The 26,100-nt window shown below is 44.3% G+C and overlaps 1 protein-coding gene across 1 annotated transcript in view; it reads left to right on the top strand.

The window, feature by feature from the left end:
• Atp8b1 (ATPase phospholipid transporting 8B1) overlaps nucleotides 1-26,100 on the top strand; it is a 125,152-nt gene that overhangs the window by 38,263 nt on the left and 60,789 nt on the right. Inside the window, exon 2 of the mRNA XM_036204975.1 lies at nucleotides 19,876-20,078. Coding sequence (XP_036060868.1) covers nucleotides 19,898-20,078 — 181 coding nt within the window. The 5' untranslated portion in view covers nucleotides 19,876-19,897. The remainder of the gene's footprint in view (nucleotides 1-19,875; nucleotides 20,079-26,100) is intronic.

The following is a 26,100-nucleotide window of genomic DNA, read 5'->3' as shown; positions in this document are numbered from 1 at the left end:
GATGAGCAGAGAATTTTAGCTCCTGCCTAGCTCTTCACATATCTCCAAATAAGGAATCTGCCCACATCTAGATGCTCTATTGGGAAGAATAATGGGATAGACATGACTCTTAGTCTCAGGCTGTGACAACCACAGTACAAGAAAGCAAAGAATTTTTCCACCTAACTTTATCCTGCCCAGCTATTGGCCAGTAAGCTTCTTTATTAAACCAATCAAAGCATAATTTACACAGTGTACAGAAGGATTATTCCACAGCATTTTCCCCTTCTTGTCTACATAAAAAAGAAGGCTTTAATTTTAACATAGTAAAATTAGGCAGGGTGAAAGGAGTTGCCAGAGAGACACAGAAAGGAAACAGGAGGTGCAAGATAAAAATGGTAATGCCAAAAATGGCAGAATGTAGATTAATATAAATGGGTTAATTTAAGTTGTAACAGCTAGTTAGTAATAAGCCTAAGCTACTGGCTGATCATTTATAATTAAAAAAAAAAAAAGAAAAGAAAGCAAAGACTTGACCAGGCAGAGAGCTGTTGGCATGCAAATGACAAGTCATTACATTGAAATCTGAGGATCCAGAAAATGAATTGAAGAGCCTTGTTGCCCTTTGAGAGTGCTGGTGGGTGGTCAGAGGATAGCAGAAGCCAGGGTATAGCCTGCAGTAGGCAGGGCTGAGCAGATATTGTCTCTCCAAGTTTTTTTTTATGCAAATGTGAAGCTATTAGTTTCCATAATGGAGCATAACAAAAATGGGCAATCTGTAGCTTTTAGTAAACACCCAAGTTCCACAGACTCCCACTTGACAAATGATAGCCATTTCCTGAGACTGTTTGATTCTGACTTCAGAATATTGTATTTGAGCTAGACAGCAAAATTTAAACCATTCTGAATAATTCTTATGCTAGTATAAGTAACTTTCAAACTTGTTGGTAGCCTTCAGAATATTTAGATGCTCACATGATACAGAGATACATGTGCATATGTGCCCAGTGAGCTGCATGGATCCACTACACCTTTGTTCCTTCAGGTATGGTATAGTCTATAAAACTAAGCTAGAAAGTCATTATGGACAGCTCTTCAAGATGGCATAAAGAAAGGCTCTGTGCATGGGGTGAGGTGTCAGCCAGGATGGTCTTACTACACAGATTCTAGTGGAGGAGAACTATGAGGTGGCCTTCTTTGTATCTCAAACGCCAGCTTTGGCTCTTGAGTAGATCAACTGTTCACTGATGAATATACCCAGGAAGTAGGAGTAACAGCTACAGTATTTGAAGGCATGCCATCACAAGTTTAGGCCACAATTTATTTATGTGCTTTTAAAACATGCTTTGAAAGTATTTTAATTAAATATCTATATATGAAGTAAAGTTCAAATCCATGAGACATTAGAGGGCTTTTTCAGCTGTTTCCTTGATTTACATAGTATACAGTCACCTTGTATTTATTTCTGGCTCCTGTGTCCTGCTACATGGAATACTTAAACCCTTTAATTATTTTTGAGATTATTCTGTTTACCTTTTTTTTATTTTTTGAGTCCAGGTCTTATGTAGCTAGTCATATAGAATGGCTTTAAACTTTCTGTAAATTGGCAAGGCTGGCCTGAAATTCTCGATCCTCCTGCACTGACTTCTGGAGTATCTGAGCTGTAGGTGTGCACCACACAACCAACTCTTTTCTTTCTGTTCTCATACTAATTCCATTTTCTTCCTTGCTTTCAAAAGAGGACTCTGTGCAATCAAAGGGATTAATATATAGAAATATCAAGTTCAGACTAATTGGAGTTCCTCCTTGTTAAGCATATAGTCCTGGTACTGACTTTTTAAAAATATTTACAAAAGATTTATTTATTTCATGTATGAATGTTTTGCTCACATGCATGTCTGTGTACCATATGCTGCCTGGTTTTCTTGGAGGTCAGAAGAGGACCTTAGATTCTCTGGAACTGGAATTATAGACAATTGTGAATTGCCACATTGGTGCTGGGGATCATACCCATGTTCTTTGCAAGAACAAGTGCCCTTAATCTCTGAGCCCATCTGTCCAGCTCCCTGGCACTGATTTTTTTTTTAATGGATGACTGGGAATTTACACATCATAGTGGAGGTAGGTAGTTATAATGGCAATTAACATGGCAATTGCACATAGTTTATCTGGTAATTAAAAGAGGTTTATTTCAGGGATAACTTACAGCCAATAAGGGGTCGGTTACAGGATCCAGGAGGGTGAGGTGCAGTCCAGCGTGGGTCTCTGGAGAACTCTGACTTGGTCTGCAATCCAGCATCCAGTATCACAAGGTGTCAAGAGAGCAAGCACATATGCATCTCGGGTCTTAAGGGGTCTCCTCTCAGCCATGCCCCAAGGGCAGGTCATAGGCAGGTGTAGCAGTTACTTGTTGCCACACTAGGGGCAGTGCTTCGAGGTCAGAGCTGGGACAGCTACCCACTACAGGTGGATAGTCCTTGTGTTGGCATGGGAACACAGACCTCCAAACAATCCTGCCAGAGCCTGACTCCTCCACATCTACAGACAATGATAATGAGCCATGTCTCCTAAATAAAAGAAAGGCTGAGTTTCCTGACTCAGTTTAGAATTCTATTGCATGCCTTCACCACAGTCAGACTCATTGGGGAGGGGGGAGCAATATTTTAAGTCAGTTTCACATTATACAATATTATAAAGACTTACATAATGCCATTAGTAATAGTGGGATCAGCGTCTGAATCATTTTAGGATAACAAGAGGGTTAAAGAAATAACTTTTCAGCTAGGCAGTGGTGACCTTTAATCCCAGTGCTCTGGAGGCAGAGGCAGGTGAATCTGAGTTTGAGGCCAGCCTGGTCTGCAGAGCAAGTTCCAGGTTCATCAGAATTACACAGAGAAACCCTGTCTCAAATCTGCTCCCCCCGCCACCAATGATTCTTCTTTGTTGTTTTAGTTACATTCAAGAAAAGTCACATTCATTTTTAACCCAGCTGAGTGCAGGGTAGGTCTGTGGAGACAGAGGAGTATGACAGAATAAAAACCCAAGTCAAACATATTATACATGATTTACAGATTACTTCAGATTTTCAAAAACTATATATTCTCTCTGTACCTCTGAGTGGAGGCTGGGCACTGCTACATCAGAGCCAAGTCCTTATCAGCCCATATAATTGCCTCCCCAAAGCAGCACACAGAAATTTAAAGGGGAAGTAGATACCGGTTAACAGGAAGAACTACCACAGTAGAAGAAAATTCTAGAATAAACTTGCATTTTTTTTTGCTATGACCATGTTTTGTTTTTTTGTTTGTTTGTTTGTTTTAAAGAGGTAGGATAGAAACTGATTCAATTGGCAAGTCTTTGAGATCTCCAAATATTTGGAAGCCATTTTAACAAATATTGGCTAGTTTTATGGGTACATATTTTTCTTGGAAAATGCAAATCGGAATACGTGCCTGTGCAAGCCTGCGTTTGTCATCTGGATTTGAGTAACCAGTCGTTATTCGCACTCAGTATTACTTTTTCCGCTATTTCCTACAAATCACACGTCTAAGTGGGGGGAGGAAACAAGTTTCAGCATCAGTTCGTTAAAAGAGAGAGAGGAAAGCATCGTTGTTTAGATCTGTTGCGTTGTAGCATTAGACGAACCGGGAACGTTTCCATCTGTGTACACAGCCGTGAGGCAAAGCGGACTCCCAACCCCTGGACCCAGACTGACAAGCCTGTAGCCATCACATCCTCTGCTAGCTGGAACTGAGGCGTTTTTAAGGCTTCTTGAAATTGGAATTGGCACACTGGGGCTGTGTGTGTGTGTTCGAGGGCCTCTGAGAACTTAGAGGCAACTGAGCAGCCTCAGCCATGAAAACGGACTGTCTCGGTTCTCAAGGCTGGGGCATTGGTACACCCCTGATGACGCCATTGGCTTATGCTACCTCATCCCAGTCTTTACTCTGTGTCTGTCTGTCCAGCTCTGCCATCCTGGATCACATCTCCTCACAATGACCTCATCTTTACCTGATTACATCCGTTACAACCTTATTTCTTTTTCTTCTTTCTTGGTCTGTTTTCGTTTTTGTGGCAGGGTCTTGTGTGCTCAGGCTATGGGCTCTGGTGTTCACTTTAGCAATTCTCTCATTTGAAGAACCTTACACATGGTTGAGCCCAAGCTGTGACTGAGCCTAGTGGAGAGAATTCTCCAGGGGGTTGTGCACGTGCCTATGAAACACCTGACACCTCTTTATAGTCTCCCCTCTTCCTCAGTTCTCAACAGGTAAACCCCTGAGGGGAGAAATAAGTGTCAGGGTCACTGGGAAGCATTTCTACCCCTAACACAGACACAACTGTGTGTCTCTGAGTTGCTTGTCTCTCAAGCTATAAACTGGATTAATTATGTTTTATATAGCTTACTCCAAAGTGGTATCATTAGGTACAATTAAGGCGGCAAAGGTAGTAGTTAAAATCATAGGCTCTGATACCACGATCAACTGTATGTCCTTGAGCAAAGACTTGGCCCTCTTGTAATGTTAGTTTCTTATCTGTAAAATGGAGACACTAATTTTGATCCCTTCTAAACTAAATAAGATAGTTCATGTCAAGCACAGTGTGGAGCCTGACACATAGACTATGTAGTCAGTCCTGTGAAAATGCTCAATCACAGGAGAATCTCTAGAGCTTGGGAAACCCTCTCTTGAATACATTACCAAATCCCTTCAGTCTATCGGACACACAGGAGACACTTAGAAACTTTCCCGTTAGTTGCCCGAAATCTAAAAGCCCATTACAATGGGTAGGAGACTCTGTAGCTCTTTCAAATCAAAGTATTTCTAAGAGACATGCAAAGAGCCAACTCTGTCTTTGCAGGGGGATCAGGTGCAGAAGCTAAGGTGTGGATTCTGCTATTGTAGATGCAATTGTAACCGGAACAGAGTCAGGTCCAGCAGATGAGGTGGTAATGCCTATCAGATATGGCCCTCATCCTTAGACATCTGGGATCTGGAATTTCTGAAGGTGCTAACTTTTGAACAAAGAGAGAAATGAGGTTCACAGACAGCACCCCATGGGCACTCTCTGTACATGATTGTGCTTGCTGTGTTGATGATCAGTGGTCATTTACATTCTATGTGTATCAGTATTTTCAATTTAAGCCACAGTTTGGATGTGAGACACTAAAGAAAGTTGGGTGGGATCACTAAGGGAAAAAATGGTAACTCTGTGTATGTGAGAGAGAAAGAAGGCGGGCAGTGAACAACCTCAGGTGTTATCCCTCAGGCCCCATCTACCTTGTAAAAATAATTGTATTTCATTTATTTATTTGTGTGTGTGTGTGTAGAGGGTATGCAAGTACCATTATGTGTGTGTGGAGATTAGAGGACAATCTTTAGGTGTCTTCTTTCTGCCAAGCAGGTCGTGGAAATGGAACTTAGACTAGTACCTTGACCCACTGAACCATCCATCATTCCCCACTCCCAATTTTTTCAATAGAGATTCTTACTTGCTCTTGTTATTTACCAAGTCAACTAGGCTAGCTGGTTGATGAGCACCCCCCACCCCCGGCTCTGGGGGTCCAATGCAGCACAGTCATTGAGTGGAGGTCAATGGTCTAGGATCCTCATTGGACCAGCAAGGTCTCAGGGGAGGAAGAGCTGGTACAGATTGGATTTCTATAGCTTGTGATCCTTGGAGGGAGACTATGATGCTCACAAATGCACCAGGAAGGTGCAGTACAGAGCACAAAGTCTCTTTTCTCCCTCCCTGACCTGCAAGCCAGCCATGATCTGAGCACAGGGGCCATTTCTGGATGCTGCTGTTAACTTCTACTACTGTTTCTACTTCAGTATTTGTTTGCAAAGAGGATGATGCTAAGAGAGTTTGGGTGAGCATATGATCCTAATACTCTGGGAGGACTTTCTTCTTGCCTAGAAAAGCACTGGGTTTCTATTGCCATGAAGAGACACCATGACCACGGCCATTCTTATAAAAGAAAAACATTGAATTGAGGTGGCTCGCTTGCATTTTCAGAGGTTTAGTCCATTATCATTATGGTGGGACTTGGTGGCATACAGGCAGATGTGGTGCTGGAGAAGGAGCAAAGAGTCCTACATCTTGACCCACAGGCAACAGGAAGTGGTCTCAGGGTCATGCTGAGTGAAGTTTGAGCTAAGCTACCCTCTCACAGAGACACACTTCCTCCAACAAGGCCACACTTACTCCCAACAGAGTCACACCTCCTAATAATGCCACTCCCTATGAATTTATGAGGGCCAATTATATTCAAACTGCCAGAAACACTATGGTGGACATGAGGGTTTGGGGGACAAACAGACCTATTTGAAATCTCACTATGTGACCCTGGAGAAGTCACCTAGTTTCTCACCACACATGTATTATTCAAAAAGATACAGTCACACAACTTTTGGGCTTTACCTCTCCCCCACCCCAAAATTTAATACTAGTAAGCATTTCCTGTATTTCAGCTGCTGTAATTTTTAATGACTATATTGAAATAATAAGTGTCTAAACACCTGTCCTTTCCCAAAGAGCTATTGGTAATTAATGTTTTCAGGGGGAGGGGGAGAGGTGTAGCCGCTGGTCAATTGGCAATGCCCCTACGAATAACCTATCACCTATGCCCATGTAAGCAACTCCAGGTAAACTGAGTCACACACATAAAAAGATGTGACAGTAGAAGAGAGGCTGGGAAGAGGAAGGGGACACAAGAGGGTAATGGGAAGTCAATATGACCCAAGTATATTATATACAAACATGAAAAAGTCATAGTGAACTCATTATTATGAATAATTAACGTACGCTCATAAAAAAGAAAACTACTGGGAGCAGGAGTTGAGTGTGTGTGTTGCTATTGGAGAGGACCTGGGTTTTGTTCCCAGTACCCATGTGAAGCAGCTCACAAAGGACTGAAACTCCATCTACAGAGGGATCCAATGCCTCTAGTGTCCATGGGCATCTGGATTCATAACCTATGCAACTTCCAAGTGGCTTCTTTTCCTGCTTTTCTACCAACAATAAATATTTTACACGAGTTGAGTTCTTTTGATGTGTTTTAGACACTTTTAGAAATGTCTCTGAATGACATTCTTGGTGCAAATATAGCTTCAGGGTTCTTGATAAAAGAGCCTTGTATTGTTTTACATAAGGGAGGTGCAGATTTCATTGTGAATAGGCCAGTATGAGAGAGAGAGAGAGAGAGAGAGAGAGAGGAAAGAGAGAGAGAGAGAGAGAAAAAGAGAGAGAGAGAGTTCATCTTTATGCGAGCCAGCACTAGACACCATTGTTAAATATTCAGCATACAACGGGTGTCCCTTGTGGTCATTAGCTTGCCTTCCTAGCAAAAAGAATCTTTTCCTTGTCTGTTTGTTACTCCTGTTTATATACCACGTCTGCCCTTTTATTGAAACAAGCTGTTCCTGTTGAACCTGGATGGGGAGTGTAAACGCTCTCTGTGCAGATGGAAAGTGTTACAGCTTATGCTTGGAAATCCATGCCAATGATTACATCTTTCTATTGTACTGGTAGCTCAGTGACTTCCAACATCTCAGTTTAGTGAACTCCACGGCTCCGTTTTCCCCTGGAGGTCTTTCTTCCCTGTAGCTGCCAATTAGAACCTCCCTTGGACTTTCTATTATTGAAATAGGAATATAATTTTAGAACCTAATTTCAGTGGCACTTGTAACACATTTTAAAAAATGAAACCATTGTGCCTAGTTAGAAGGACAAAGTCAAAATGCAAAAATCGCAGAGCTTTTCTCCAGATAACTTTTATCATTTATTATAAAAGTGCATCCTGGATTGAGGCTGAGTCTCCAAAATAAACATTTGGGAGAAGTTTAACACCATTGCCTTCTGGGAAGCAGGTCTAGTCTTTTGTATACTTTTCCTCCTTAGTTTTCCAGACAAAGGAATGGCAGCCCCACCCTGTCTTGATTTTTAAACACATTTTTTTTCCTAGCTGCCACCACCCTAGTTTGGGCCCTTGTTCCCTTTTGGTACAGAGTCAGCTTCCCACACTGAATGTTTCGGCTGATCTCTGCTGCACAGGTCATTAGTAATAATTATTAACTGTTACAGATGAAAAATCTGGGACCAGGGGCAGTTCAGCGTCCTGTGACTTGAACACGCACCCTGCCAGCTCGCTTTCCCCACCCTCAGCCCTAGCAGATGGGTGATGCAAGGAGGCTCGAATCCCCCGCCCTTGGATCCCCCGCCCTTGGCAGATACCACCCGGTGCTGCAGGCCATCCCAGAAGTGAGGCATCATCAAGGCCACATGGGAGGTGATTCCAGCCAACTGCTGAACCTCCTCGGGCTCTCGCCCAAGGCAGATACCTGGCCTTTCCACTATACTTTCCTGCCTCTGCCTTTCTGTTCTGGTTCATCTTCATTCCTAAAAATCCTCTGCCCCTCCTTCCTTCTCAGTTTCTCAGCACTTCTGTGACTCCCATGTTGTCCAGCTCAAATACTGAGGAAGTAGCCATCAGCAAACAGCATGTAAAAGGGAAAGCATTTTACCTCTTCTAGCTCGAAGGCAGGGGAAATGTCTGCTGCAGGTTGGAAAGTCCGGTGCATTTTTGTTATGTCCTTCATTTCTTTTGCCTTGGCCTTCCTTGTGTCTCATGATGCTCTGTGTAGGGCTATAGTTTGGCTCTTGAATTTCTCTCAAAGGTTGGTATGTGGAAGGCTTGGTTCCCCAGCCTGTGGCAGTATTGGGAATTGGTTGAAACTTTAGGAGGCGGAACCCTGTAGAAGGAAGTTATGCCCTTGTGAACATGTCCTGAAAAGGATATTGGAACCACATTCTCTCTCTCACTCTCTGGTCTCTCCAAGTAGTTTTGGTGCCTATCCTGGATCTTGCTCTGTAGACCAGGCTGACCTTGAACTCACAGAGATCCACCTGGCTCTGCCTCCCTAGTGCTGGGATCAAAGGTGTGCGCCACTGCCTCCTGGCAGGACCACATTTTCTTCGTGTCTATCTCTTTCACTTCCTGGCTGCCATGATGTAAATAAACTTCCTCTACTCTGTATTGTTACCACAATGTTCTGCTCACCATGAGTCCAAAAGAAACAAGCTGATCACTGTGGATGGAAGCAAACCTTTCTTCTTCCTCAGTTAATTCTCTCAGGCATTTCGTCATAGTAACAGAAAGCTGACTAACCATTGAGGCTTGGAGTCCTCGAGTGGTAGAGAAGCTCCAGTATTTCCCGGGCAGTGCTTGAATTTCAGTGACTCCTCTCTGCTCACTGTATCACCCTGTACTGCACCACTCAGGTCTGTGGGGAGAGGACTGGAGTCCAGATGGCCTTACCACTAGGAGCTCAGTAACCTTTGGCAAGTTACTTGGCAACTGCCCTTATCTCATTGGTAGAATAACAGTGCTAATGCCTAGCAACATGCCTCAGAATATTTCCAACACCAGCTACAGGAATCCATGCATGCGGGATGATGCTTTGTGAACTGTCAGAGGCTACCCAAGAAGGAATCGCCAGTATAAGGGTATGGAGGGGAACCAATGACAGAGCTGGACAAAGACTTCTCCCACTACACCCAGGGGGTGAAGACAACCTGTCTTCTGTGAAAGGCCTGAGTGTGCAGGATTTCCACACCCATTTTTTTTCACAGCTGTGACTCAGGTTGAGAATAGGAAATTGAATCAGATCAGGAGTGGGCTTCTGAGCAGTGAGATGGAGCTCCAGCACAGAGAAGCCTTTTTAGGGTGAGTGAGTGAGGATTGCAGCTGATTGTCTCCACAGTGGTGATGTCATGGTGCTTTTGTTTTATGTTAGCCATTTTGGCTTCTAGGTTCCTGGGCTTTGACTTGGAAAGAAAATAAATGCAATCCTATCTGTGCTGGTAACTGTAGTCAGATTGTTTTCCTAATAGTGTAAAGTTTAATTTTAATCTCTATCTTAGATCTATTTCATTACCATTTCCTCATGTGATTCCTTGTCTACTTATGTCTGTCAACAGGCTTGCCAGCATCTACTTTCACGAATGTTAGGCATATTCCAAACAGAGTATAATATGTGTCCTGGCTCACCAGGATAAAAAGAGGTTTCTACTTCCCTTTTGATGAAGGCTTGCGATGTTATTTAATTAATTATTACTTAATTAATTTTCTTTGGCTTTTCAAGACAGGGTTTCTCTGTGTGGCATTGGCTATCTTGGAATTCTCTCTGTAGACCAGGCTAGCCTCAGACTCAGCAATCTGCCTGCCTCTCGGGTTTTGGGATTAAAGTCATGCACCACCGTGCCTGGTTGATGGTTAGTTTTAAATGGCAACTTGCCACAGCCTAGAATCATGTGGGAAGAGAGGTTCATTTGAATTGTTTAGATCAAGTCAGCCTGTGGACATGTCAATGGGGGTTGTCTTGATTGTTAATTGACGTGGGTAATGCCTTTCTGTATTAAGGTGGCCTTGAGTTCTATAGGACAGGAGAATACGAAATGAAAGCAAGTATGCAAAGATCCAGATGTTTCTTCTCCCTGCTCTGCATGTGATGTGATGCTTTAAGTTCCTGCCTTGACTTCCCTGAAATACTCTACTATGACTTGGAACTGTGAGCCAGAGGAATCCCTTCTTCTTCTAAAGCCGCATTTGGTCAGAGTGTTTTATCACCATGACAGACGTGAGAGTAACCCAAGTCTCTTCTTGGGAATGGCTTGTGTAGCTGAAGTCTTCTCCAATCCTGCCTGGCTCATGGTCAGGACAAATCTCTCTCACCCACCAGTCCCGCAGCCGCTCAGACCCAACTGAGTAAACACACAGAAACTTACATTGCTTACAAACTGTATGGCCACAGCAGGCTCCTTGTAATCTAGTTCTTATATATTAAATTAACCAATTTCTACTAATCTATAAGTTTCCACGTGGCTCATGGATTACTGGTACCTTACATCTTGCTTTTCATGGCGGCAGCTGGCAGTGTCTCCTCCAGACTTCCACCTCCCAGCCTCTCCTCTCTGTTTGTCCTGTCTATCCTATACTTCCTGCCTGGCTACTGGCCAATCAGCATTTTATTTATTCACAACATACAGGACATCCCACAGCAGACTTGGGAATAATGTTGACCAACTAGGCACCCTACTGGGGAGCTATGACTGTCAAGAATAATAGCCTGTGTTTTCATGACTGCATGACACTTTACTCTCAAATGTAGCCACTAAGCTAACACAGGTCAGCCGTCTCCCAGGTTATGGATGGGTGTCTGGTAGAACTTAGACGAATCCTCTGCTTCAAGGTGTCTCACAAGACTGTAGTGAAGGCGCCATCTTGACCTAGGGTCTCACTCGAAGGCAAGGCTACGGAAGGGTGTGGCTACAAGTTCACACAGCTGTTGGCCAACTGCATTTCCTTGGGGATTCCAGTACTTGCTGGATGTTGGTGATGCCCAGTTCATTTCTTGCTCCTGAGCGTCTCCATAGGGTGGCTGCTCCATCAAAGCCAGGAAGGGTAAAAAGTTGCATGGCAAGAAGGAGGGTACTGGTTTGCTAACCCAATAATGACAATGACTTTCCATCACCTGTTGCTATATTCTATTGTTTGGAGGCAAGGCACCATGTCCATCTCCCAGTTAGAGAGAAGGGACTATACAGGTGTGGGCACCAGAAGGTGGGGTCATTGGAGAACATCTTAGGCTGTGAATTTTGAGATAAAATCCATCCTTTCTAGAATAGAACACATGACAAAGAACACGTCGTGTAGGACACAAAAATACGAAGTGTCTACTTATATATCATGATGAACGTTATGTTAAGCAGTCAGCACCATTATCCTTGGTAACCAAGTGAAGCCAACCCTGGGCTACACAGTGAGTTTCAGGCCAGCTAGGGCTGTGGAGTAGGAATGTCACAACTATTCCTCATGTTTTAAAATAAGAAAAAAAAGACCTTTTCTTTCTGAAAGCTTTATTTATTCATCTATGAGAAAGACAACCGTGAGTAAGTAAAAACTGAATGTTCTGAGTCTTCCTGTCTGAGCTTGGGTCTCCCTAGACACGAATTGAGTTCTACAATGATGATTTAATTGAGTGGGTCCATGGGCCTTCCCTGCATCTAGGTTCCCATCACTATTATGAATGCGCACAGCCCACCTCGTCTAGTGCTAGTGAAACTTGACTTTGGTTTGTGCGTGTTTTCCCCCTATTTAAATCTAGATGCCTGTGACAGCATCAGAAATTCCTGTTTTTATTAAGTCAACTCCGGGGGGTTTCATCATGAAGGCACAACACTAATCTCTCCTACCTCAGTTCCCTTTTCTGCCCTTCAGCCCCTCCTCCCCTGTAAACAGTAGTGATTTATTTATTCACACCACAAGTAGTCAAGTGCTTGAGTGCTGGGCTGTTAGAGGGGTGACTATAGAAATCCTGTTGTTTATCCCTCCTGCCTTCTGGGCTTTGCGACCTCAATGGCTGGGTAATTCACAGAGACTTGCGGAACATCTGCAAAAAACGAGTCCTGGAATCAGTGTAGCTCTCAGTCCCCACCCTTCTACTCCCCCAGTCCCCGCCCCCACCCCATCCCTGCCTCTCTTTTTGTTTTCTGCAGGTATCTTAGTTATTTTTCTATTGCTGTGAGATGAGACACCAGGATGACTTACAGAAGACAGTGTTTCATTCGGGCTTACGGTTTTAGAAGGTCGGAGTCCTTGACGGTGGAACAAAGGCAAGGTGGCAGGAAGAGCTGAGAGCTCAGACCTTGTTCTACAAGTAGGAGGTAGAGAGAATGAGAAAGACGTGGGGAATGGCATCCAACCCCAGGGATGTGCCTCCTCTGACACACCTCCTCCAACAAAGTCACACCTCTTAGTTCTTCCCAAACAGTTCCACCAGCTGGGGACCAAATATTAAAACGTATGAGCCTATGGGGGCCATCCTCAATCAAACCACCACAGCAGGTCTGCAGGCAAGTACAGAGTCAAGTAACCAGCAAGGGCCATTCCAGGCAAGAGGAAGAAAGTCTGTCCCTGAGGAAGGCAAGTTCATCTTGGGGGTACTTCCCATATGGAGAAGATAAGGGAGACATAGTCCCCCCCCCCACACACACCAAAGAAAGTCCTGAGCATTAAGGGCACACAGAAACCCGTTCACAGTCAACTTTCTATTACAATGATGAAATGCTCTGAGTCGGGCTAACTTACAAGGTAGACAGGTTTATTCAGTACACAGTTCTTGAGGCTTAAAGTCCAAATGGCAAGGTGCAGGTTCTGCTGCAGGCTCCCCAGTGGTCACATGAGTTCATGGTGGATCACAATGTTGATGACTCATGTGATGTCAATGTTCGTATCCCAAATAGGAAGGGAGAGAGAGGCTGAGTGGCCCAGACTCAGGCCTTCCCAACAATCCTCTTCACAGAGCTAACTTTAGTCCTATATGAAGACCCAGTGCTCCAGCTAGACCCAGACTCTTAATGGTCCCAGGCTCTCCCACACATGACTTTTTGGGGAAATGAAAACCCTATCTAAACCACAGCATCTGGTAGGCCTGCACTACCAGACATACTAAGGTCCCTTTCTCAGGAATCCTTAGGGTGCTAAGAGACCTGAGCCTTTTGTGGTAGATTTGGGCTTTGTCTTCAAAGTCTTTACCCTTCAAGAACAAGGAAAAACAGGGGATGGAATTTAGCATTCACACCCCTGGGGCTTCACAAGCATTAGTTGTCTACATTAACTCTCACAGCATTTGAAAGATAACGTTGTCCCCTCCCCTTTTCTCCGGGAAATGTGACCTTCCAAAATGTTAAATTATGCACAGAGTTACAGACTGGTGAATATTGGAGCTGATGTCTGAACCCAGGCCCATGCTCCTTCCTTCCCCCTCTGTCCCTCTGTCTTCTTCACTCCCTCTTTTCTTCCTTTTCTTTCTTGAAAAAGCCCTCACAGTTTATCCCAGGCTAGCCTCAAAGCTGTGTTAGCCTTAACCTCCCAAGTGCTGGGATTATAGCCATGTACCACTGAGCCTAGCCCCCATTCTGGCATGGGGTGGGAGGAGTATGGCATACACCTGAAGATCAGTACTTGTTCCAGGAATATTTTCACTGTGGTGTGGTCCACAGCATCTGTCTCCATTCCCTGATACTCAGCTGTTTCCAGATGGCCTATTGGAGATCCAGGACATCTCACACTGAGCCTTGCATTTTGAAAGTGGACATGCCATATACTTCCTGTCATGCCAGTTGGGTATCCTTCATTCTGTGGTAACCAATGCATCAGGATTTAAATGTGCTACCACTGTTCTAACCTTTCAGTCCCTTGAGATGGTGACTTTTTGCCACATCTCTGCCTGTCCCGTTGGTATCTGGAATAAGAATTCCAAGGAGCAGGAGGAGGATTTAGGTAGATTTGGTCTTAATTAAGTCATTTTGTATTACTAGTCAGGATGATTAATTTTTTCCAAATGTGCAGTAACATTGATTTTATAAAATCATAGTATTTATTACAATACTTCCCTTTTAAGGTGCATATAGTGTGCATTTTAAGCGGTGATGTATTGATGTAGCAATGTGAAGCCTACTCAAAAGATTGTAAATGATGTAATGGCTACTTACAGCTAAGCTGAGGGTAGTTTCTAAGGATAGGTGGTCAGAAAATCCCTTGAATGCTACAGCTTATTGATGAGTTAAAAAAACAAAGTATAAATTATGTCTATTTGCTGTTTCCATTCTTCCCGTGTGTGTGTGTGTGTGTGTGTGTGTGTGTGTGTGTGTGTGTGTGTGTGTATTTGAGACAGGGTCCCATAAGGCACAGGCTGGCCCTCACCGATGTAGCTGAAGCTGCCCCTGAATTATTGATCCCCTTGCCCCCTCCTCCTCAGTGCTTGGATTAAAGTTGTGTTCCATCACACCCATTTATGTGGTCTTGCTTGTTAGGCAAGCACACTATCTATACATCATTAACCTTTTTGTTTGCTTTTTAAACTAAGTTCCACATGGTGTAGATTAGCCTCAAGCACTGTGTAGCAGCCCAAATTGGCCTCAAACTCCTGTGTGCACACGTTCATGTGTGTGTTCATTTGCTCTCCATCTTCTTTTGTGGGACAGGGCTTCCGGGTGAACCCAGAACTAATTAATTTGGCTAGACGGGCTTAACCAGTAAGCCCCAGGTATCTGCTTGTATCTGCCTCTCCAGCACTGGGACTCTAGGAGCTCACTGTTGTATCAGACTGGATTTTAATGTGTGTACTGGGGATCTGCACTCAAGTCCTTGAACTCGCTTGGCAAGCCCCGTGTCAACTAAGCCAGCTCCTTGGCCTTGAACTCTTAAGCCTCTGTCTCTACCTCACAGATGACAGGTGTGTGCCACCACATCAAGCTCTGTTTTTCCTTTTAGTCCATGATTGTAATATACAGATTAAGGGGGGAAATGCCATCTTGAGAGCTAACCAGATGGGCTCATTGGTTAAGAATGCTTGTCATCAAAGCTGACAAGCTGAGTTCTGTCTCTAGAAGTTACATGACAGAAGGAGAGAACTGACTCCTGAAGTTGTCCTCTGGCTTCTATATGTGAGGCCAAGTGCACGCGCGCACACACACACACACACACACACACACACACACCCCAATGCTTGTTAGTAAAAACACCGTCTTACTGTCTTATTTGGTCATGGGTATGCAGGAAGGTTGACAACCACAGCATCCTCACTTCAAGGGGAGGTGCTAGTGTGCCATCCTGTTGGCTGTCTGCTGTACATCTTTTCTGGTTTACACACCTGTGAAATAGTGAGGGAAATAATACCCCCAAATCAAAATAGCAACTCTTGTGATTAAGGGACATTTTCCCACCACTTCACCTGGTAGTTTATTTTACATTCCCAAAGTGTGTGCTATTTACGCAGTTCATTGTGCATTTTATTTGGCTTGGACGTTCAAAGTTGACCAGTTGTTTTATTGACCTTATTTGCTTTCATTACAGTTTCAGGGGTCAGCAGACTTTTTCTATAAAGGGCCAAAGAATAAAAACTTTAGGATTTGAGTCCTCATCATCTCCATAGTGAATACTGTAGTTTGCACATCTCCTGTAGTTACTGATGTAGCCATACACAATAATATCTAGATGAATGAGCAAAGATGTTCCAATAGGACTTGAAAACAGGCAATGTGCCAACCCAAGCCCCTGGGCTATAATTTACCAACTGCTGTCTAGACTACTAGCCCTATAAGGACAGAGCCAAAATTGCATCCTCTGTGGCACACAGCAAACCAGGCCTGGGATATTGTGATGAGCATGAAAGGTTGGTCCTTATATGCAGTGTCTTCAGAATCTTACTAGACACCCTGCTGTATTTACTATGCATGCTAAAGTCTTGAAAGAACCAGCCTCTGAAAGAGCTCCATCTTGCTGGGCTTGTGAACTTGGCTGTTTTGTTGGTTTGTTTTCCTCTTTACTGAGCTTCACACTTTGAGCCTTCGTCCAGTATTGTTGGAATTTGATACCATGTAGTAGGTATGAACTGGGGGGTGATAGCCAAGGATGTTGATAGCAGGCACCTCTCAAAGCATTCTTTGTCTCCAAATCTTTGAATGTCAGATACGTGGCTCTGGGTTCCTGTAGACTATGCTCTAGTAAGATTCCTGTGTGTTCATAACTGTGAAAATGCCAGGCAGGAAGCAAATGATAGTGGTAGCAGCAGAGGCAGACAGGTGCCCACCTGTTCTGTGTCATCAGCAGATGGGGACTTCAATGTTACAGTCTGAAGAGTGAGGACCACTCATGCTTAAACAAAGGGGGAGAGCATTTCAGCAGCAGGAAGACACTGAGGCAGAGAAGGTGTGTTTGCTTAAGAAACTGAGCAGCCTTGTGATATGGATAGTTATCCCATCTTACAGAGGAGGGGACTGAGGTTTAGCTGCTGAGTGTCAGTCAGGACCAAACTCTCCTTCAGGGAGTGTATAAAATACTAAAAAGTGGGAAACTACCATCTAGAAACATTTTTAGGTGGTAAGATAAAACAAATGTTTCCACTTCAACCATTGTCGTGTACAAGTTGATGAGTAATGGATACAGGAGTGGGTAGCTTACCCAGAACAGAGAGTATATTGTGCTTCTATACTAACTAAAGCATAGATGCTACTGTATTGTAAAACGAAATAAGGTTAATTAAAGTACAAGTAACATCCCAGGCATTGATAAGCCTACAGAAATCTAAAAAGAAAGAACATGAACTCCACAATGCAATGAACATCAAAACCAACCAAACCAAGAGCTGGTATGTCCACTGGCCATTGACATGTGTACCAAAGAAGGAAGAAAGCATGCTGAGTGGACCCAGAGAGGAAAGGGTCATGCCTGTGCTTGACCATACCAAGCAGACTATGTTTTTAAGGGAAGTGGTAGTCTACAAGTTTTACTTCCCAATGAGAGATGGATACATTTTAGAGATAATTTGGGGCCAGGAAGAGCTTGAAGTCTAGATGGGCCCTTCTATTTGCTGCTGTAAATAATACCTGTCTACTGATGAAAACAATGGTTAACAGCAGTACCAGCTAATGTTTACAAGGTTGTTGCTACAAGTGTTCTGCCAACTTTAGGACTTGGCATGCATCATCCGCTTACGGATTTATTTTTAGCTATCTATGTGTATATGAAGATATGCTTGAGGGTGCCCTTGGAGGCCAGAAGAGGGCATTTGATTCCCTGGAGCTATAGTAACAGGCAGCTGTGAGTTTCCGGATGTAGGCTCCAGGAACCAAACTTGGATCCTCTGGAAGGGAAGCCAAGGCTCTTAACCACTGAGCCTTCTCTCCAGTCCCAATCTTCTTACTTAAAATGGTGCATGCCAGGTGTTGACATTTGTGTGAATAACTGTTCTGCATATATGGATTTATAGCTCACTTTTCCCCCACAGTGCATTGTGGCATCACTCAATGTTTTCTCTGCTCGTCACGGTCTATATTGATATACACTGTTCCACAGAAGGAGGATCCTGATTTATTTATATGTATAATTGACACTCTTTAGATAGACACTGGCTTGCTTCCGATTTTTATTGTTTTAAGCCACACTAGACAAAAATCTCCATATAAAATTTGAATTTTTTTATACCTGTTGGTGAAAATACTAATCTAGGTATCTAAGATGCTGGGCTTTGTGTAAAACATGCATTCATATAAAGAGTTCCTCTGCAAACAGTTTGTACCTGATTAAAGTACATAATAAGTAGCTGGGTGATGGTGGCCATGCCTTTAATCCCAACAGTTGGGAGACAAAGGTAGGCAGATCTCTGAGTTCGAGGCCAGACTGGTCTACAGAGTAAGTTCCAGGACAGCCAGGGCTACACAGAGAAACTCAGAAAAACAGAGGGAAAAAGTACATAATAAGCTATATCACAGAGGTAGAGTCTAAGAGATAGTTCTTGGAAAGCAATTGTTTTTGTCCCAAGGTTTTTAACCTTCAGAATTTTGGTTTCTTCTCCATAGAGAACTAGTGTGGAGCCCCCATGGGACTAGACTAGGCCCTCTGGACACATAAGATGGTTGTTTGGCTCGAACTGTTTGGGGGACACCCAGACAGGGGGATCAGGATCTGTCCCTGGTCTATGGGCAGGCTTCTGGAATCCAGTGCCTGTGGTGTGACACCTTGCACAGCCTTGGTGCAGTGGGAAGGGGCTTGGACCTGCCTAGGCTCAGTGTGCTGGGCTCTGCTGACTCCCCATGGAGTCAGACCTCGATTTGGGGGATGTCAGGATGCAGGGTGGCTTGGGAAAGAAGGCTGGGGGAGGCAGGAGGGAGGAGGGGGGTCTGTGGATAGCATGTGGGGTGAGTAGAAAATTTCTTAATAAAGAAAAATGAAAAAAAAGAGAACTAGCAATAACACTTTCATCAAGGTGCTGTGAAACTTTCAAAGGAGCGATGTTTCTAGGGCCCTTAGTCCAGGGTCTGGTGTATAGTTAATACTAAGTGAATGTGGACTGCTTCTGCTCATGATGCTAAGTACATGGCAGAGTGACACATGGGTAACTGTCAGGTTGTATGATGGTCTTCAAGGCACCTGAGGAATTTGTGTCAATATTTTCCCAATGTAAATATAGCCCAGGGTATCCTTGTTCCTGGTGTAGACTCACTTTACGCAACGGCATACTCACAAACAGATTCTAGGTGGAGAAAGTGGGTGGTGGTAGGCGGGTAGGAGAACGAAGGAGTGTTTGCTCCCTGAAAACTTGGTCTGAGGTCATATTTAAAGTCTGCCACTGATTGAAACCTCAAAGTATCAGCACTCAGGAAATAGTCCTCTTGAGGCAGCAGTGTTCCAGCTCTTCCAACAATCTAAAGTAAGACATAAAATTCCATGAATACATATTAATATAATGCAAATAAATGTGTGATTCTTGGTACTATAAAGCCTTTTTTTTTGTAACCAGAGAGCACTTATTCTTGCTACATGAATCATTCTTCATTACTGTTTAGCCTATTTTATTTTTATTTTAACATTATGACTCCCCTAAATTTATTACACTGGGTAGAGGTGAACAATTTAAAATGTTGCTTTAAGGTTTGTGTGGCCTTGCAGAAAGAAAGAAAGATTGAGAGAGACTGAGTCTTACGGTTACATTTTTTTCTTTGTGTGTATTATATGTGGGTACATGTGTAGGTGCAGGTACGTGCAAGGGGACCAGAAGTGACAGTGGGTGTCCTCCTTAGGTCCCCATGCTCTTGCCTTTATAAACCAAGTCGTGTCCCTTACCTCCTTTGTTTCTTAGTCCTTACCCAGCACTTAACTAATAATGTGTTTGTTCTTGTTGCATATCAACTTAAACTTTTAGATCATTATTTGTGGATAATTGGCATGTCGATGAGGAGGTGTTCTGGAAAAGGGGTCTTAGGACACGATGCATCGAGATACAGCCCAACCTAGGAAAGTCCCCATTCACGCTGGCCTCTTCTCTTTCTCTCCAGGTAGTTCCAATCTGCCAGCAGAATGACCTCAGAAAGAGACTCAGAAACAACGTTTGATGAGGACTCCCAGCCCAACGATGAAGTGGTTCCCTACAGTGATGATGAAACTGAAGATGAACTTGATGATCAGGGGCCTGCGCTTGAACCGGAACAGAACCGTATGAACAGAGAAGCAGAGGACAAGCGGGAGACATTCCGGAAAGGTGACTGGGTGAAGGGCCTGCTGTTGCTGTATCTGTGTGGATGCTTTATGGGTCATGGGAAATGTACCAAAGTTGACTGGTCCATTTCGTGTGGTCCAGGACGGTATCTTCCTTCTTTGATGCCCTCCTAGGATGGGACTGAGCAAAACCCATCATTCCCCATGTGGTAAGGCTGGGAGAACATATCTGACAAGTTCTGTCACAAAATTAGAAGGTTTGGCTAGTGCCTATATTTTAAAATGGAATTGTGTGCAGGAAGAGTTGGCTTGCTGCTACATTCAGGAATCTAAAAAGTATACATGCCAATCATAGTAATAAACACTTTTTTTATTTAAAAGATTTGCCTTGCTAAATTGTCAGCATAAAGTCAGTAATAACCAGTGGATGAATATGTGATATGCATATGTCTAGGAACTGATGTGGATCCATTAAGAATTTATACCTGAGGGTGGGGAGATGGCTCAGTGGGTAAAAGCACTTGCTGCATGAACATGAGGACTTGAGTTCAAATCCACAGCACCCTTCTAAAAATCAGGGTATGGCCACTCGCATGCCTGTACCCCTAGTGCAATGTTGGGCAGAGGAGCTGGGGGCTTGCTGGCTGCCAGCCTAGCTTCAGGTTCAGTAAGAGACTTTTATCTCAAGGAAATAGGCAGAGAGTGATAGAGTAAGACACCTGTTGTCTTCCCCTGGCCTCTGCACACCTGCACACGCACACCTGTTGATCATATACCATACACTTATAGGTCAATGTATATTGGCTCACGGCCCACAAACAGATTCACACGAGTAATATCCACGTGCTGTTTTTACACTGTGCTGAAATACAATGTGCTTTGGTGAATCTTCAGCCTGTGGGTACCACTCTTTGAAATGTTTCTTTTCTCTGCTCATCAGAGGTCAAGGGGTCACAGAGCGAGGGCAGCTTCCCAAAGAGCTCTCAGAGTCAAGGACCCTTGAAGGAGTGGTGTTGGAACATCTCATCAACTGTACATTTTTGGGGATCAGGACATAACTCTGAGCCTCTTATAATCCTCACCAACTTATTCTTTCTATTGCTCCCTGTCACTTTTAGGGGACCTTGAAGTCCCTATACCTTTTCTTCAGTTACTTTGGCCAGAAAGAATTTATGTTTATTATGTTTGCATGTTTGTTTTTAAAACATTTTATTAATTCTTTGAGAATTTTATACAATGCATTTTAATTATATTTACCCCAGTTCCTTCTTTTAATTCCTCCCAGTTTTACCCCCACTTCCCTACTCCCTCAGTTTTATATCTTCTTTTCCTTTAATTTAATAACCCTATGACACCAACTTGTGCTATCAATATACCACTGGGCATGGTACCATCCACTGGAGCATGCATGGTTGGTCAATCTACCAGGAATCACCCTTAAAGAAAGCTGACTCTCTATCCCCCAGAAGTCATCAACTGTTTGTAGCTCCTCAGTTAAAGGCAGGAGCTTCTAAATCCATTCCCATTCCTTGATTGAATTTGGACTGGCTTGATCCTGTGCCAGCAGCCACAGCTGCTGGGGGTTAATGAGCACCTTGGTCCTGTCGTATCTAGAAGATTCTTTCTGCTCTGGTCCTCTCCAACCTCTGGCTTTTCCAATCTTTCTGCCATCTCTTCCTTGGTGATCCCTGAGCTTTGGGGAGGAATGTGATATGGATGTCACATTTGTGGATGAGCACTCTTCACTGCATTTAGCAGCAATCAATGAGGCAATTCCATGTAGTTTATCTGGTAGTTCAATGAGGTTTATTTCAGAATAACTTACAACCAACAAAGGGTCAGTTACAGGATCTGGGAGAGGTGAGGTGCAGTCCAGCATGGTTCTCTGGAGAACTCTGACTTGGTCTGCAATCCAGCATCCAGGATCACAAGGAGCCTTGGCATGGATGCATCTCAGGTCTTGAGGGCTCCCGTCTCGGCCACACCCCAGGGGCAGGTCATAGGCAGGTGTGGCAGTTACCTGCTGCCTCACTCAGGGCAGTGCTTCAAGGTCAAAGCTGGAAGAGCTACCCACTACAACTGCATTTGGACCAGTTGTAAATTTCTGCACTAACTGCCATCCGTTGCATGAAACGTCTCTAATGAGCTGAGAGAGCTGCACTGAACAATAGGTAAAGAGATACAGATTTAGAAAACAGTTTCACCACTGTGTCCATTCAGGAAAATAATAATAACAACTTCACTCCTGTAGGTTGTAAACTCTTCACCATTGGTTCTTGGTTCAATTTGCAGTTCTAGACACACATTTCCATCTGTGGAGTAGGGCCTTAAACTTGAGCAGAAAGTGGTTGGTTACCAGCACAACATTCATGCCAGTATTACATTCTTTGTCCCGTCTTGCCACACTGGCCATTACTGCAGTTCAGAGTTCGCAGCTGAGTAAGACTATGGATGGCTTTCCCTACCCAGCAGCCTTCAGAGCACCTTCTAGTATTAAGAGAGCTAGCCAGCAGGGAGGGAGCTTCCTGTTCAGGCCCAACCTGATTTCTCCATTTCCTGTAAGCAATATGTGTTGGTGTCATAAGGAATTTTTTAATGGGTCTCTACTTGCCATGAGGGGCCAGTCTGCAGCAGCCTATGCCTGAATCAGGCCAGCTTCAAACACAGGAGCGCAGATGGGGAGCTTTTCCCATGGAAGGACAGACATTTCAGGCTTTGCAGGCCACACAGTCCTTGTGGCAACTGCTCCACTCTATCTGTAAAGTGGCCGTGGACAGTGGTCACTTGGGGCTGCAGAATGTGTCTTACTTTCATCCCTATACTTTGTCCTGTGGCTTTATTGTTTCCTGCTGCTTGCCCCACCCTGACAAGCAAATGTGATCTTCTCTTGTGCCTTGTCTGCTCCTGAATAAATCAGGTCTTTTCTCTTTGGAACCCAGGCTTCTCCGGGATTCAGATTAATTTTTTTCTCTCTCTCTCTGGCTGCCCAGATACTAGCAGGAGGAACAGTTTTTCACAGTGTGCCTCGCTGTCACTTCCAACCTTCCAGATGGTCTCCCAGCTCAGCACAAGAACCTCTGCTTTCCCTGAAGTCTTGCCCATTTTACCCTCCAGATTTCCCAGAGGCCCTAGTTTTCTCCCCTGCCACTCTCTGCCCCCAACTTTCCTTTTTTTGTGGTCTGTACCTATTTAAGCTTCCCCAGCCCAACCCCAGCAGTTCTCACCTGTAGGAAGTAACAGGTGCCGGGGGTAGCAGCACATATCTGTAATTCCAGAACTCAGGAGGCTGAGGCAGGAGAATCACAAATCCAAAGCCAGTCAGTCCCAGGTCAGCCTCGGGTACATACCGAGATCCTGAGTCCAACCAAAGAAAATAAAGGGCTGAGCCTGTGATTCTACTTCTATAATGGTATTTCTTCCAAATTGTAATGAGATTGGGTCACTCTCCATCCCCTACCCACCCACCGTGGTGGAGTACAGTCTCAGTGGTGTCTGTGTGTCTGTCCATGTCGGTGTGTACAAAGGGATTGAAAGAGGCCTCATCCCACCCCAACCTCTGAGACCCAGGGAGGCCATCTGCTCCTGTGGGTTACCAGTCTTCCAGCTTTCACATCACTTAAATGGGTTGGATCTCTGGGATCTCCCTGTCATTTTACACTCAAGCACAACAGGCTTGCTGCCCCAAGGAGAAAGTAAGAAACTCAGAGTCTTGATTGAAATGAAGATGAAATCACATTGACCCGGACAGGAAGGTGGCCTCTTGTTTCAACAGGTCCAAACTGGTACTGGTGGAATGGGAACAAAGCTGAAGTAGCCGGGCAAGTTCATAGGGAGTTCTAGCTGATTGACCCGTGTGAATAAAAACATGCTTCTTCCTCATTCCTTCCCCTACTGCCTAGCCTGGTATCCTAGTCTCGGAGTCTGCAGTGTGTAGATAGATATCTTGGGAGTTGGCAGGAGTTTGGTATCTGTAAGGTGAAGGGTAAATGCTTGCAGTTTGTGCCTAGGGCCACACAATCAGATAAATGGTCCAGTGAAGGGACTGGGGTTGGATGCCCACAGAAATGCTGGAAAAGCACATCCGGGGTACAAACATCTCCTCTGGTTTTTTCCAACTCAGCCTGTACTTTGTGGAGGTTAGAGCCCTTTCCTGATCATTTGATGATGGATAATCTTTTTCATAGATTCATTTCCTTGTTCTATGGGCATTGATGGAGCTTGGTCTTCTAAAAATAAAAATTGGTTTGACATTCAGTGTATGTGTGCATGTGTGTATGTATGTGGTATGTGTGTATGTATGTATGCGTGTATGTGTGTGTGTGTGTGTGTGTGTGTGTGTGTGTGGTGTGTATGTATTGGTGTGGTGTGTATGCATCATGTGGGTATGTGTATATGTGTGTCCACATGGTGTGTGTGTGTGTGTGTGATATAATGTGATATGATGTATATTCATGCTAAAGCATACGTGTGGAGGTCAGAGAATAACTTCTGGTAGTCGGCTCTCTAATTCTACCACATGGGTCCAGGGATTCGAACTCAGATGGCCAGACTTGGTGGCAGTTGTCTTTACCCACCCAGCCATCTCTCTCTGGTTCTTGTTTTTTTCATAGTCTGGTTTATATTCCTAGGGGGATTTTATTGGTTCTCATTTTTCAAAACTTCATTCAAATGACTTTACCTGTGAATTGTAAAACCTGTCTGCCCTTTGTAAGCACAAAGGGACATTCAGTAGATGCCAGACCTCTCTGTGGCCATTTCATTGCTGCCCTGCACCCCTACAGCTAGCCAGCTCCCCCTCTTCCCTTCCTCATCTCTGCTCCCCACCCCGCTTTTTTATTTTTTCAGTTCTTTCTAGGGTATTTTCTCAGTCACATTAATGCAACTCTGACCTTCCTTTTCTGTTGTGGTTTTTTTTTTAAACTCTCATCTGTCTTCCTTGACATGTACATCATGGATTATTTACCACAAACAATTCAGTTCTTGAGGACACATGAGTAAACTGTGGCCCTCCACGAAGCCGAGTGGCCCCACGGCCTGACTCCAGTGGACCAGCACCTCAGCGTGCATGAGCCAAGGTTATTTATTTAATGACATCATGGTCACACAGTCTGCTTTCTTGTTTGGAATCAAGAGAATGCCGAGGCCACCTAAGCCTTCGTGTTAAACTCATGTTAAACAAGGGCTTTAAGAGACCCATTGAAAGCTCCTTTTCTTTGAAGAGCCATTCTTGTGTGCTGCAAAAATGGGGAACAAGTGCTAACAGCTGCTAGAATGTGCCAGAAGGGGAGATAAACTCTCAGTGTTCACTGAGGTTCACCTTGGGCAAGCGTAGACAGCAGCTGGTGGATGCTCGCTGGCGAATGCATGAGAGCACCAGCTTCTGAGGGAACAGAGTGTCAGGACCTTTGGTTGCCTCTGACACTGGAAAGATGAGAACTCTTATTCCCTCTGAGCTTTCGGCTTCTTCATTAGCAGAAGCGGAAAATAATTTAACTTTTTGGAGCCAGAGTTTTCTACCATTCCTTGGCTGTGAGATGCTGGGTTTTAGTGGACCAGCTTAGTGGTCCTGATGTCCCCAGACCAGACTCCTTGGGTAATAATTCTTTCCCTTCTGGAAGTGCCTCAGAGAGAGCCTCAGGGAAAGAAGATGCTCTGGAGAGAGTTTCTGGGTTGATGCAAATTTAGGCTTTCTGAGTCTAGGAATAGGGTGTGAACACCGCCTCCTGCCTCTTTTATAGCTAGCTTACTTATGTAGTAAATGCTGTCTTGCCTTCCAGCTCTGACGGCTGCCCCAGCTACACAGCATCTATGCCTCAGGCCACATTCCGACCTAAACTCCACCTTCTGCATGGGCTGCTCCAGGCTCCAGTTCTCATGGCCAAGTTTTTAAAAACCACAATCAGCTATCACACCCTCCCATCCCACTGGGTTCTTCCCCTCTGTGGGCTCCCTGCAGCTACAGATAATGCTTTCTTAAAGGTCACCAGGCTCACTGAGCTTTGTCCCAAGCATCATCTTCCCACCTCCAGAGCTTTCTAACACCCCCGCCCCTCAGAAAACCCTCA

The sequence above is a fragment of the Onychomys torridus genome, chromosome 13 (genome assembly GCF_903995425.1).
Source record: "Onychomys torridus chromosome 13, mOncTor1.1, whole genome shotgun sequence".
NCBI lineage: Eukaryota > Metazoa > Chordata > Mammalia > Rodentia > Cricetidae > Onychomys > Onychomys torridus.
The sequence above is the reverse complement of the archived record's forward strand: the minus strand, read 5'-3'. Positions and strand labels throughout refer to the sequence as shown.